The sequence below is a fragment of the Sminthopsis crassicaudata genome, chromosome 1 (genome assembly GCF_048593235.1).
Source record: "Sminthopsis crassicaudata isolate SCR6 chromosome 1, ASM4859323v1, whole genome shotgun sequence".
NCBI classification, from domain to species: domain Eukaryota; kingdom Metazoa; phylum Chordata; class Mammalia; order Dasyuromorphia; family Dasyuridae; genus Sminthopsis; species Sminthopsis crassicaudata.
Window position 1 is genome coordinate 188,355,060 of NC_133617.1, and position 14,485 is coordinate 188,369,544.

Below are 14,485 nucleotides of genomic sequence, written 5' to 3' on the forward strand. Positions count from 1 at the left end.
TAGTCTGGAACTTTTTTAGCTGTCAGATATAGCAAACTTATTTCTACAGAATCTCTAAGTATGGTGACACAGAGACAGACAATTCTGACTATTAAAAACATCAACCTCTTGTAAAAATATAATTTCTCAATATCTTTTTTTAATTATAGTTTTTATTTACCAGATATATGCATGGATAATTTTACAGCATTGACAATTGCCAAACTTTTTGTTCCAATTTTGCCCCTCCTTCCCTCCACCCCCTCCCCCAGATGGCAGGTTCTCAATATCTTTTAATAATAACTGACATTCGTGTTACCTTAAAGCTCACTAATCTCTTAACATAAATTATTTCCTTTGAATCTCAGAAAAACTCTGAGATAGATACTATAATTCCCATTTTATAGATGAAGGAACTAAAACTCATTTGAACTCAGGTCCTCCAGATGCCACATATATAGCCTTCTATATATTATGCAATGTTGTCTCACTGTATCTATAATAAACATATTCTTATAGTTTTGTTTGGGTTCCAAAAGCAAAACTCTAGGAATCTTTTAGTAAAATCATAAAATCTGGATATAAGACATTTCAGGATGAAAGTTTTTTTACTTTCATTTAAAATATATATTATAATTGGTCCTTCTCTCCATTATCTCTCCACTTCCTTCTCTCCTTCATATATATATATATATATATAAACTGGCCCTGAATGAATGACAACATGGACTTTTTCTGGGTTTCCTTCTGCTAATTCATTTCATAAACCCATAAGTTCACATTTTTAAAAAGTTAACATTTAATTCCATTAGGATTTTATGATTATAATAGAAATTCATACTTCTATCATAAATGCAAATAAATTATCAGTGAACTCAAGAAAAACATTAGCTATAAATTGGAAGCAGAAATAGATGTTCTAGTCTCCCAATACTTTAATATTTGATTTTACAAGCGCAACAATAACAACATTGTTTTATCACTCTGAAGTTTAAAAAGTGATAAACAGATATAGATAAAAGCTTATTTGATCCTCACAGCAACCTTATAATGTGGTTGCTACTATTTTCCCCATTTTAATCATGAGGAAACTGAGGCCAAGAGAAGGTAAGTTACTTGTCCAGTTAGTAAGTGCCTGAGGAAGGATTTGAACTCAGTCCTTCTTAACTGAAAGCATCACACTATCAATTATACCACACTTAACTGCCTAACATTAAACTTCTTATGATATATAGTTTGCATCTATTGTGATTTGCAGTAATTATTTGGACTAGAGTGTCTTTTTATCTTGTTTTTATCTTTTGGTTTGAAGATTCCAAGTAGCCAAAGGAGATCAATTAAAGAATTCTAAGTGATTGTTTCTGGATTGTTGCTGTTTGGGGGGATGGGGGAGTGAGGATAGTATCTATATCCCTAGTATTTTAGCACAGTGCTGGGAAACATAGTACACAATTGATTAACTGATAGATTTCCAAATATTGAAACAGAACGTTATTCCCTCCGAAAATGTGTTCAACATAAAAATTATCACATAGTGGAAAGAGTGATGAATTCAATGTCATTTGGTGTGCTTTTATATTCCAGTTCTGCCACTTACACCATATATGATTTTAGTCAAATTATTAAACATATGTAAAAGAAAAGATTTGGTTAAGATAACTTCTAAAGTCTTTTCCAATTTCTGAATCCCTATTATCCTGTTAATGTAAGATAAACATGACATAGCCAGTGTTGGGTATGTTACCAAGCACAAAAAAAGAATCACATCCTGGAATCTTACAGTTTTTTACTAAAGTGGATGTACTACAGTGGAATAAAAGCTGTACTAGAAGATCTGCTGTTGCTCTTTATTTGTTTATTTGATTGTCCATTCTGGAAAAGGACTGTGACATGTAAATGAATTAGATTTAAATGAGAGAGTTCTGTGCAAAGTTTCCAGTCTCACTTTGTCCTATCGAATCATCTGGGTCTAAGGGCAAGATACAGATGAGGATGACTGAAGATGATTCTGGATGCAGTGAGAAACCTTGGCCTTTTTAAGCTAAGGTCTTTAACAGGTCTTAGTTTGACTGAAGCAACACCTATTCAGTTTCAATTTTGGTCAGAAATCTATGAGAGTCTTTTCTTCCTAGGTCAATTTTTTTTTTTAACTGAGAGATCAGAAATGAATTGGCCACCCAACTCTATCACAAACTGTGTAACAGGGGGAATCACTTCCTTTTTGAGCCTCACATCTTCATTTTAATCTATGACTTAGATGCTCAAGTCAAATCCTCTCCAGTTCTAATTCTATGATCCTGTGATCTGACAGTTCTAACATTGGTGACAGAAAATCTATATCTGAAGAGATACGTGACTAAAATTTATTGCAAGAAAATTAATTTTGATTGGTTTATTTCAAGATGGGAGAAAGGAGTTTACCCCTCACCTTCCACAAAAATAAACCCCAGGACTGACTATTTCTTTGGTCTGAATTCAGATTAATTCAATAGTAGAAGAAGGAAAAATCTGGACATCTTCATTAGTATTTGGAGAAAGAGGATTATTCTTTTAAAATTATTTATATTTCAAGATTACGAGGGTAACACTATATTGAGTCAAAGGCAGTATGATATAGCAGAAATTGTATTGGCTAAAGAATTAGAAGATCTGGATTTCAATCCTGTTTCTGACACTTAGGACCTATATGTTCCTGGGAAAATCCCATATCTACTTTAAAAAAAAAAAAAAAGAACAAAAAAATGAGGAGGTTAAATTAGAACATCTCTGAAATTCTTTCCAGATCTAGATCTATGATCCTATGCCCTTGGGTCAAACTTAACCACTTACCCATTCAATCAAATTAATGATTTTGGATTAGCTACAATTTCATTAATTCTTCATCTTATATAAAAGGGGACAATAATATGAACCCCCCAGGTAGTTTTGGTGAAGTTCAATTGTAAATAATATATTCTTGACCACATTTGTTAAATGATATATTTCTTTAATTTTACAATGTATATAAAGAATTTTGTAATTGTAACAAGTTGTAGAAATGTTAGGCATTAACGTCTCTCATCAAAATATGATGAGAAATGGCTGTCTTCTGCTGTGCTGGAATTACAGTGTAGCTATTATTAAAACATTTTTGAGCAAAATGAGCATTTATAAAAGAAAAGAGTGAAATGTAAAGAGCATAATTTTCTTCCCTCTTTATTAATAGTTTCTAATGCTTATAGTATTTCCCCCACAGTGTGGTATGATATTATGAAGTCTCCTCTTGAACAAAAAGTAATTGATTTTAAAGTATATTTAAAAAAAAATAAGATAAATAACAAAGAAAAATAGATAGAATCCAAAATGTTGGAGCATGGAATCAGACATTCAAGTTGCTAGATGATTATAATTGCTTCTCATTCTTGTTCTGTAATCGGTCCAAAGAGCTGTTTTACTTTATACCCAAACTTGAAGTCCATAATGCTGATACACCTCCCTTGTGAATTCCTTTCTCCATTAATTCTTTCCTTCAACTCTATTAACTTTACCATGAGTATTCAACACAAACATCAATTAGTATAGAGAAATTCCCTCTGCCACACTGTATAGAACTGTAGGGCTATGAACTGTATGAACTATGGAAAGCCTAGTTTGGCATTTTCTAAACCAACCATATAAATAAAATATATACGTAGTTCATGGCAAATATGACTCACTTGAGTTTCTTGAAGGCTTCCAGGCCCCCTGCCACGTAGTTCCCCCCACTCTGAATCTGGTCTAGCTTCCGAATTCGGTGGCCTGCCCGAGGGGTATAGATGTTTCGGACAGCTCCAAAGGGGGCCTGAACCCCACCTGTCACCTCCTTCAGAAAGACATCAAAACTGGACACCTTTTTTTCATGGATGACCACTCTGCGTCCAGCAAAGAAAGGGTCCCCATTGCGATACACCAGTACACTCTTCACTACTGGCTGAGTCAGGCAGTTGGATCTTGTACTGGTGCTGCTCATCTTCTACCACAGGACCACCTCCTTCCTGCTTCTTTCCTTTTTTGCTGGCTGGCTTCTTAGCAGCTGTCAGAGCCTCAGGCACAGTCTACAGCTATATTTCTATACCAACGAGTTCTTCGGAAGTCTATGACAAATACATACATACACTGAATCAACTACTGTTGGGATAAACAGATGTAAAACTATCTGGTATACATAATGTATAGATTGACTACTCAGATTACAGGATTTAATGAAGGTATTTTAATTATGCACCATAATCTATATCAATCAGCATATATATGTCCTCTATATAGATATGCACACGCATAAATTTAACCACATAAAAGCACACACATATATATATAGATTTACTCTTATAAGAGCTAGAAAGCTTTGTATCATATTAAATATGTATGTCAAATACATTTTGTACCTTCTTAAATATATATACCAAAGAAAAATGTGTTGTGCATGTGCCCAAAAAAAGGCTATGTGCAAAACGGTATGTTTCATAAAGGGGACATGGTAAGAGAGAGGAGGCAACTAGAAATTCTGTAAAAAACAAAGTTTTAGAACTCCCAGGCACTTTTATTCTCTCCTTGCTCCCTCCTTGCTGCCAACTCCAAAAAGTTTAAGGCAATAAAGGTCCTTGACTGCAACCCCTGAGACGCCTTGCTTCCTCCCCGATGCTAACTCCAAAAAGTTTCAGGCAACTGCAACCTCCAGGATTTCTTTTTCTCTCTGCAGCACTGTGCAAGGAGGCACAAGGCTCATCGCCAGGTAGGAAAAAAGGAAGAAAAGAGGAGCTATAGCAAGAACTTCCTTTTCCCCTCCCACTCTCGATCTGCAACAATCTTCTCGCCCATGGCTTCCCTGCTCCCAGCATAAGCAGCAGACACAAGTGCATTATTTGAATAGGCAAACATCAGAGTACATCAGTTCCCAGGGTGGGTAAGGCGATGTGAGATGAGTTAAAGGAAGCCCCAAGTAGAAAGGACTACATACCGACACTTGCTTGGCCCGAGAGACTGCAACCAGGTGCAACTGAGTCTTCAGCCTAACCTGGCAAGTGGGCCTTGTTCTGGTGCTCCCCGCCAGGCGGCGGCGGCAGTAGCGGCTAGAGAAGCTACTGCTGCAGGTGGCTGTTCCCCGGGAATTAGACGCACGCGGGGTCGTGGGCTGGCCCTCTCAAGCTCGGGTGACTGCTGGGCTGGAGTCTGGAGAGCGGCTCGCGCGGCTGCTACGCTAGCACACTAGTGCGGCGGGCAGGCGGTGGACTTCTCTGCTGGTGCTGTTCCTACTGCTGTTACGGCTACTCCAGCACGAGGGCTGTCTACACCCATGGGGGAACGGAGTTGTTATTTTCTGCCGTTTCCATAGCAACCGCAGCCACGCGCAGAGAGCGGAGTCCGCAAACTATACCCGGTGGCGTGCTTGGGTCCCCAGGGAGGGTTAGGGAGACACGTATTCTGCTTGTACATTTGTGGCCTATCAGAGAGACACGGATTCTGGAGAGGCGAACTTAGGGCACTTGGAAGTTTTCCTGTCGCATCAATCAGCCTACAAGGATGCATTGAGCACGAACTTTGTGCCTATCACTGTTAGCTATTAGGGAATCAGAAGATGGACAAGAGATGGCTTGAGCTAGAAGCTATTTTAGAGATCATCTAATCAAGTCTCTCTTTATATATGGGGAAACAGACTTAATGAGTAAAAAGTGAGATGGACATGAGAGGCAGAAAGACAGTTTGAACGTCACCAATGAGGAAATTTGTTTTGCAAATTTATTGGTTGTGGGGTGGGGATGTTTGTTTTTCAATTTGGGATAAGGGAAATGTGAAAGGAAATAAAATTTTTATTAAAAAAAAAAAGTGACTTACTAAAAGACACATAGATGTTAAGTAGGAGAGCAGCTCCAACCCACTCACATAGTTTATATTATTGCATCACACCCGGGTATCTGTTTTCCTGTTCAATTAGATTAGATTTTGTGCGGGTGCTGAAGGGCAGTCACAAATTTTGTGGGAGAAGTTAGGCAAGAAAGAAACTGTTTTCCACAGTATGTAACTTTCTATTTAAAGAAAATAGATAAAAGCATAAATATAAAAACCGAAAAGCTACTCCAGCCATATTTCTGCTATTGGATGCTGGAATATAAATGACTGACATGTATTCTTGGGGACCTTTACCATGCAGTAATCTGAATGTGTAAAAGTACTGTATGGCATCATAAAACTGAGCTGACTTGAAAATTGTTCTTTTTAGTTGGGAAATGGGAGCACTTTGTGAGTTGGTTGGTTGATTGAATGAATGTGAAACATTAATTGAAGGGAATGAGCAAGTAGATACATTACTTGACTTGAAGTGAAGAGACCTGGATTTGAATACAGTTACACATGATTTTCTTCAGCTAAGGGATCAGAGACAAGTCAACAACAACTAGCATTTTATATAGTGCTTTAAAGTTTGCAAAGTGCTTCACAACTATTATATTATTTTATACTCACAACCCTGAAAGGTGGGTGCTATTATTATTTCCATTTTACAGCTGAGGAAACTGAGACTAATAGGGGTTAATGACTTGCCCAGGGTCACATAGCCAATATGTATGGTTGGATTTGAACTGAGGTTTTCCTGACTCCTGATTTTAAGAGGCGCTCTTAAGAGTCTCTATTTCCTCATCTATAAAATGGAGGGGAGGAGTGATGATAACACTATATTGCAATTGTTTAAGGTTATGCATTTTGCAAATCTTAAAGCATTATACAAATAGAATTTATTATTTTAAGTCTGATACAAGAGTATGCGGGATAGCATAATGGACGTAAAGAGAGTCTGGGAGCCACAAAGATCATCACAAAGATGAATTCAAGTCCTGTGTCTGACATATACAAGCTGTGTGAGCTCCTTGAAAACAGGAACTGTCTTTTGCTTTCTTTTTGTATCTCTAGCACTTAGCAATATGCCTAGCACTATAGTAAGCTCTTAAAAATGTTTATTGACCGACTAACCCTGTGCAAGTCACAACTTTACTCCTACCCCCTGTAACTCTCTAAAGTTTCAAAGCCCATGCTGATCCATATTGGTAGAAAGATTTATTTCATAACAGTTCCTTAAATCACTGAAAACAATAGGATACAGTGCAAAAAAATACTGGCTTGGAAGTCAGAAGACTTCAGTTCACACCTTACTTTTGAAATTCACTACCTGTTTGGCCTTCCGACATCTTTTTAGATCTTGATTTCAACTGCAAAATTAGTATTATTCTATAGGAAGATAGTACTGTTGTCTATAAGAAATCAATCATCAGCAGGATGATTTCAGAAAGGCCTGGAGAGACTTACAGGAACTTATGCTAAGTGAAGTGAATAGAGCCAAGAGAACATTGTATACAACAAGAAGATTATGTGATGATCAACCCTGATGAACATGGCTGTTTTCAACAATAAGGTGATTCAGGCCAATTCCAATAGACTTGTGATGGAAGAATTATCTGCACCCAGAGAGAGGACTGTGGGAACTAAATGTGGATCACAACACAGTATTTTCACCTTTTCTGTTGTTTGCCTTCCTTTTTTTTCTTTCTCCTTTTTTTTCTTTTTGATCTGAGTTTTCTTGTGCAGCACAATAAATGTGGAAATATGTATAGAAGAATTGTACATATTTACCATATATTGGATTGCTTACTGCCTAGGGGAGGTTTGGAAAAGGGAGGGAGAAAAATTTGAAACATAAAATTTTGCAAGGGTGAATGTTGAAAACTATCTTTGCATCTGTTTTGAAAATAAGCTATTATTAAAATTAATACTTTAGACTAGATAGCTTCTGAAGTCCCTTTTAGCAATACTTGTGATCTTCTGAAAGCATATGCTAAATTTCCTCTTTCTCTTCCCCCCACAAAAGTATCAAATTTAGATTTGAAAAATGTTGCATAGTGAAGTGCCACATAAATCTAGTTTTATCAATTAAAGCCAAACAATGCAACATTGCCCTCAACTTCCAGAATGGTTTTCAGACTATGTTCACTAACCCCCAATATTCTTGGAAAGGGAAAGATAATGTGATTAAGGAAAATACATTTTTTAATTGATTTCCAAAAATCCAAGCTCATCATAAAACTTAGCTTAATAATGTTCCACAGTGTGAAGAATAGCACAAAAGTATTATCCAACTTCCAAATATATGGAAGCTCCTATATGGAAAAACTAATCAAATTAGTAAATACATACATTGAGGCATCTAGGTGACAGAAATGGATTCCACACCTAGAATCTGAAACTGAGTTCGAATCCAGCCTCACATAGATACTAGCTATGTGACCCTGGTTTGCCTCTGTTTCCTCATCTGTAAAATGAACTAGAGAAAGAAATGGCAAACCATTTCAGTAGATTGCCAAGAAAATCCCAAATGAGGTCATGAAGATCCAGGATGACTACAAATATTTGATAGGCAACAAATTGAGACCTAAGTGTATGTCTCTAGAAAAATATATATAATCATCTATATAGTAAATCAGAACATATTCAATAAACATATTAATTCATTCACCAAATATTGACTAAATGTCTACTCTGCAATTCAATGTGTCTGGTGCTGGAAAAAGATTCAAAGATAAGTAAGACAAGGTCCTTAAACTCAAGGATCATATAATTATACCTGTGTCTTACCATCTCACTGGAATTTTGTCTTCTCTTCAGGATAATTTAAGATATAAGAGAAATCCCACATCAATTATATTTTATCTCTTTTCATGTGTATTACTAGCACCTTCACACTTTCTTTTTCTATTTCAAGCCATAAAATAACAACTTCTTGAGAAACACTTCTTATTAGTTCTCTATCAGTTGAATGAAGGTAGCAATTATTAAAGAAAGCCTCTCGACTTGTCTGAACAGGCTAGTTCAATTGATTCCTAAAACAACTAATTGGCTTTCCATAGAAAAAAAAATTTTCTCATAGCCATAAAATACATCCATAGCCTTAATGAGCACTCTTGAAAACACATACCACTAGTCTCAAGAGTAATCAAAGGAGAAAGGCTGCATGACTCAGCAAATTTTGCCACTAGGAAAACTCAAGCCATATGTCGTTCATAGCATGTTCAATATGATAAGGTCTAGATTTAGAAAACCAAAATGAGATTAGGGTTTCTGGTGGTCAGGGAGTTAAATGGTAAATTTGGGGTTCAGGGAACCAAATGGAGAGGTTTGTCTACCTGCAATGCTTTGAGATTCAGTGCAAGGGTAAGGAGTTTGGGGGGCTCCCTTCTGGCTAGGGATTCTCTGTAAAGGAATTTACAGACCTAAAAACCTAGATTGATAAAAGAAATGTAATTATAGGGATTGGGAAGTAATGTTAGAAATCCTGATAGAGAGGCATAAAGTCTGGTTAGGGAAATAGGTGAGGGTAAAGAGAGGGTGGCACTGGAAAAGAATATTTCAGTGGACAGAGGCCCCTTGGCATACCAAGCATGGCATAGCTGGCATGTTTGGAACCTCTGCAAAGAGAGGATTTTAGTTTGACTCTTTTATATTGAGGGTCTTAGTGGGGCTGGGACAGCCCAAGTTGGCTCTTCAGCTTGGGCTGGGATTTGAATAGAATTCAATGAGTTTCAGGACTGAACCAACCCCATCTAGATAACAAGGATGAAACTGTTTGTCCCTTGGGGTGGGGTCCCTCACTGAGTCAAAGTTGAAGGAGATTTTCTCCTTCAAGGATTTTTAGAGTTTCAGGGTTCCCTCTTCAGGAAGACCAATATAATTTTTTATTATTATTATTTTTATTATTATTGGAGTCCTAAAATGTAGGAAGAATATTTCTGATGAAGCATGTAATTATTGGCCCACAAGTGGATAGATCTAAATTTTTAAAAATAATTTATAAATCTGTTTTTTACTTGAACTTGGAAATAGGTAGTTTTTTCTCTAATTTTCTTTCTTGTATGAAGATGTATATTTGTAAATCAGCAGAAAGCTTGGGAATTGAGTCTTGTAAAAGGCATGATTATTATTATATTTCTTCAGATTATTAGTTTCCATTTAGACTATATGATTCCCAGCTGAATATGGCTTTTCTGAGATTCTCAGTTGAATATGGCTTTTTTGACAATAGAGCTTCTTAAAACTAGGACAGTGACACAGACCACCAAACCAGGAGTGAGGTCCTAGTTTATATATTTTGTGAAATATAAAATCTCCTTAGAGCTTCTCAGAGCTTAGAACATTTAGGAAATTTCTAGAACAATATGAAACAAGAGGGGAATACTCTTTGAATCTGTATTGGTAGAGAAAGTATTTTCATCAAGTTCCCCATCATAATTCAAATCATGGCTCTGTAAGCCTCATAAATATGAGGCATTGTGCATGTACAAGGGATGAAAAGAGGAACATAAGACAGTCTCTACCCTCAATGAGTTTATATTTAATAGAAGAAATGCAAACAATAGATTAATAAATTTTATTATTATAGAAGTGTCAGAGCAACATTATTAAATAAATATAACAAGGTAGAGTACTGAGGTGGAGAAAAGGAGAGAATCAAAGCACTCATTGAAAAGGGGAGAAATCTCTCTCAGCCAAGAGGACTAGGGAAAGCCAAACTATGTATGGCATCTTCAGAGGGTATTAATGAAAGTGATATATTTAAAAGTAGATGGTTCATTTGGGAGCTTATAAAAAAAATTAGATTTAGAAAAGTAATGTAGGGCTAGATGATGGAGAGCCTTGAAAATCATACAGAAGAATTAAAAGTAATGACTGAAAGAGGAAATCCAAACATGCAATGAGCAGAGCACTTGATCCCGAACCTGAAAAGGAAGTGCTAAGCAATCAAGAAAATAAAATTGATAGAATACTTATTATGTTTTAGGCACTGGGGATACAGAGGCAAAAATGAAATAGACTCTGACCTCAGGGAGTTTACATTCTATCAAGCAAGACAGCAAATGTATTATTAAGTGTATACAAGATAGAAACAAAATAAATATAAGGTAATTTGGGAGGAAGCACTAGTATCTAGAAAAATCAAGAAAGGCTCTATTAAGAAGAGAACATGAGCTGAATTTGAAGGACACTAAGAATGCTAAAAGAGAGAAAGAGGAGGAATGCATTCCAGACACAGAGCTAGGACTATGGATATATTGCAAAGGAAATGAAAAATAAAGGAGGAAGGAAGGAAAAAGCATTTATTAAGCACATATTATGTGTTTAGCTCTATGCCTTACTCACTTTACAAATCTTCTCATATGATCCCGAGAGGTAGGTATTATTATTATCTCCATTTTAAAGATAAGGAAACAGAAACAGACTGGGATTAAACATTTTATCCAAGATCACACAACTGATAAGTGTTTAAGGTTAGATTTTTAGCTCAGGTCTTTCTACCTCCTGACCCATCTCTCTCTATATTGCATGCCTAGCTGAAAGTAAGCTTATCTAGTCATAATAGTAAATAAAATAGAATAATGTACAATTAGGCTAGAAAATAAATTGTAGCCCACTTGTTAAAGGCTTAAATACCAACCAGTGGAGTGTATATAAAATTCTAAAGATATTAGGGGGTCATTGCAGTTTATTGAAGGAAATTGACATTTTAGTAGTTGTGAGGAAGATGGATGAAAAAGAGAAATAATTGAGACAATAGTTCAGGAAAGAGGTGTCAAAAGCCTAAAGTAAAAAAAAAACAAAAAAACAAAAACAAAAAAAAACCTTAATGTCTTTTGAAAAATTCTTTGTTATGTTGAGGAAGCTACTCTACAGTTCATGGATCTATGAGAATTGATCAGAGCATGCCTTAGTAGCTAGAGAATCATTATTCTGCATCTTCTTCAATAATATCTCTACAGCGTCTGGGATTTAGATTTCCAAGTATGGGTTAGGGATGAAGGAATATAATAGCGGTTCTCTGTGACCCTTTTCTTCATGCCTATGATACTGCTGAGAAAAAAAAAACCTAGGGTTTCTCTAAAGCTCCTTTCTCTATCCTGTAAAACATATGTCCCAGAGCCCCATCTGAGTGTGTAGTGACTTGGGAAATCCCATAAGGACATAACTAAAGAGTCCTTCTAATGAGGGAAGGCCCATGAGACAAAATCTTCGAGGATTAATGATGAAGACAGATACTGATCCTGGATGGGTGGGACAAGTGAACTGTTAGTAGTTCTTTCTTCCTCAGAAGATACAGGAAGCAGTCCTTGAGATTTACAAAGAATTTCCAGATGTTAAAAAAAAAAAATGATTCATGGTAAGTTTTACATCTGAGTCTTCTTTTGCCAAGAAAGTGAATTAAAACTCTAATGCAGAAGTGAGGAACTATTTTTCTGCCAAGGATCATTTTGGATATCTATAACCTCATTCACAGGCAATACAAAATTATTAACTTATAGAAATCAAACAGTGGGAATTTATACCTAGTTTTCACCGTGATTGTTTTGGCAAGGCCAGACTAAATGATTTTGCAGGCCCTATATGGGGCCTATATGGTCCACTGGCAAGACATTTCCCCCCTCCAACTTCTAATACATAATATCTACCTGTATCCAAGAAAAATGGAGGGCACAGAGTCATAAATATAAAACCAGAAGCCCTCAGAGACCATTTAAAGACCATCATAGAGGTTATTAAGTTTTAGAGCTTTATAAAAAAGAAGTGTTAACTTACTATTCTAAGTATATCCACTATTTTATTTCCATAAACACATCCATTTCTAGACACCTAACAGCAAGAGATATTAATGGAGTTATTATATCAGTAAGGCCTTATGAACATTAAAACAATTATCAACTCTCCAAAGATCTTGATAACATTTAACTAACCAACTAGATGAGTCCCTTTTCTCCAATGAATCCTGACACACCAGGATAGAAAAAATTATCTAAGATTTTCAGGGGGAGTAAATCACTACAAGCAACTTTCTTGGAATCAGCAATCATCAGAAAATCATAACTCTTCAGACAGACAGGGTAGCTATTAGATTATATTCTACCCAATAGTTCCTGCCCTAAAAAGAGGATGTTGAAGTAAAAATGACCCTTATAGTTTTGAAATTTTATATTACATATAGTAATGTAGACATGATATTAAAAATGTAAATAATAATAGGACTAACATTAATATAGCACTATGTGCTGACACTGCTAAGCAGTTTACAAATATCTCATTTGATCCTCCCAACAATCCAAGAAGAAGAAACTAAAGAGATTAAGTGACTTGCTGGAGATCATATAATTAGTAAATGTCTGAGGTTTCATTTGAACACAACATTTTATACATACACACACACACACACATATATATGTGTATATATATATATATATATGTATATATATATTTCAGAGTACACATGTATATTTTTCATGACTATTATATTTTTAGCTCTGAACTCTGCATGATTTGGAGTAATTGACAGCAGCTATAAAACCTATTAAGTACTTAATTAATTAATATGTAATATAGATATATTTTCAGTGAAACTTGAAATGTATATCCAGAAGTTTTTGTTAAAGTTTGTTTTTATCTGATAAATTAATAAAGCCCTATTATAATACCTTATTATGTTAGGTGAGCAATTCTTGGTTCCTTAAGGCTATGCCAGAGTAAAACAAATCTAGAAGTTTCCATCATGCTGGGAAAACTGCTTTGATCCCATAGATTCTGCTTTATAAGAGCTAGCCTAGCTAAGTGGGGAAAAGTTTATCATCACTGATGACTTCTTTGGCTATTACCAGTCTTGCAACAAAGAAAAATGCAAAATAGAATTAAGTATTATTACCTTTTCTCTAATGGTAATAATATGCTAGCAGAAAAGGAGACAAGGGGTGCTAAAAAGTACACCCTTTTTCAACTCCCTGTAAACATTAACTTAATTGATGGGATTCTAAGAATAAGACCTTTGTCCAGTGACTGGTAAGTGTATATATACTATGAAAACAATTCTCAGTTTTTCTTAAACTATGTACTCCTCCTTTGACAGATTGAAGTCTATTGATCCCTTTTCAGAATAATGTTTTAATTAATTAAAGAAAATGTCAAATTCCAGTGAAAAGTTAATGAAAATAGAAATGGAAGTTTTCCCATCCAAGTTGTTAATGGACCCCCTGAAATTTATTCATGGTTCTCATCCATGGACCAAAAATTAAAAACAATATACTAAAAAAGCTGAATCACATCAATTTTTACATTTTCAATATAAACAAAACTGTAAGACAAAAGTAAATTGAAGCTACATAGAAGTACTGCTCTTAGGTCCTCCTTGAAGAGTTAACTTGAGTTATGCAGCTAAAGGCAACAAAAGATACTATTTCATGGAATATTTGGTAATCTAGTGCTCATGATAAGAATTTATAAAAAGACCACCACAAAGAATTCCCATCTGTTTTCCAGCACCTATCATAGAGGATGAAGAGCCAGAAAAATTCTATCAAAAATTTGGTAAGACTATCCAAATTAAATAAGCACATACTTTGATACTCAGTGAACTTAATGCAAAAACAAATCAGTAAAAAACTGTTAGAAAATGTGGTTTAAGAATAAGAAATAA

The 14,485-nt window shown here is 35.4% G+C and overlaps 1 protein-coding gene across 5 annotated transcripts in view; it reads right to left on the reverse strand.

Annotated features, from left to right (window-relative positions):
* DCDC2 (doublecortin domain containing 2) overlaps nt 1-5,290 on the reverse strand; it is a 200,764-nt gene extending 195,474 nt beyond the window's left edge. For 2 of the 5 annotated variants that reach the window (XM_074272693.1, XM_074272680.1), the window contains exons 1-2: nt 4,955-5,290; nt 3,675-4,091 (exon numbers count right to left, since the gene is read on the reverse strand). In XM_074272693.1, the coding sequence (XP_074128794.1) occupies nt 3,675-3,967 (293 nt within the window). In that variant the 5' untranslated portion in view covers nt 3,968-4,091; nt 4,955-5,290. The remainder of the gene's footprint in view (nt 1-3,674; nt 4,092-4,954) is intronic. The other 3 variants (XM_074272688.1, XM_074272673.1, XM_074272697.1) reach the window with 2 other exon arrangements.
* Between the last annotated feature and the right edge of the window lie 9,195 nt (nt 5,291-14,485).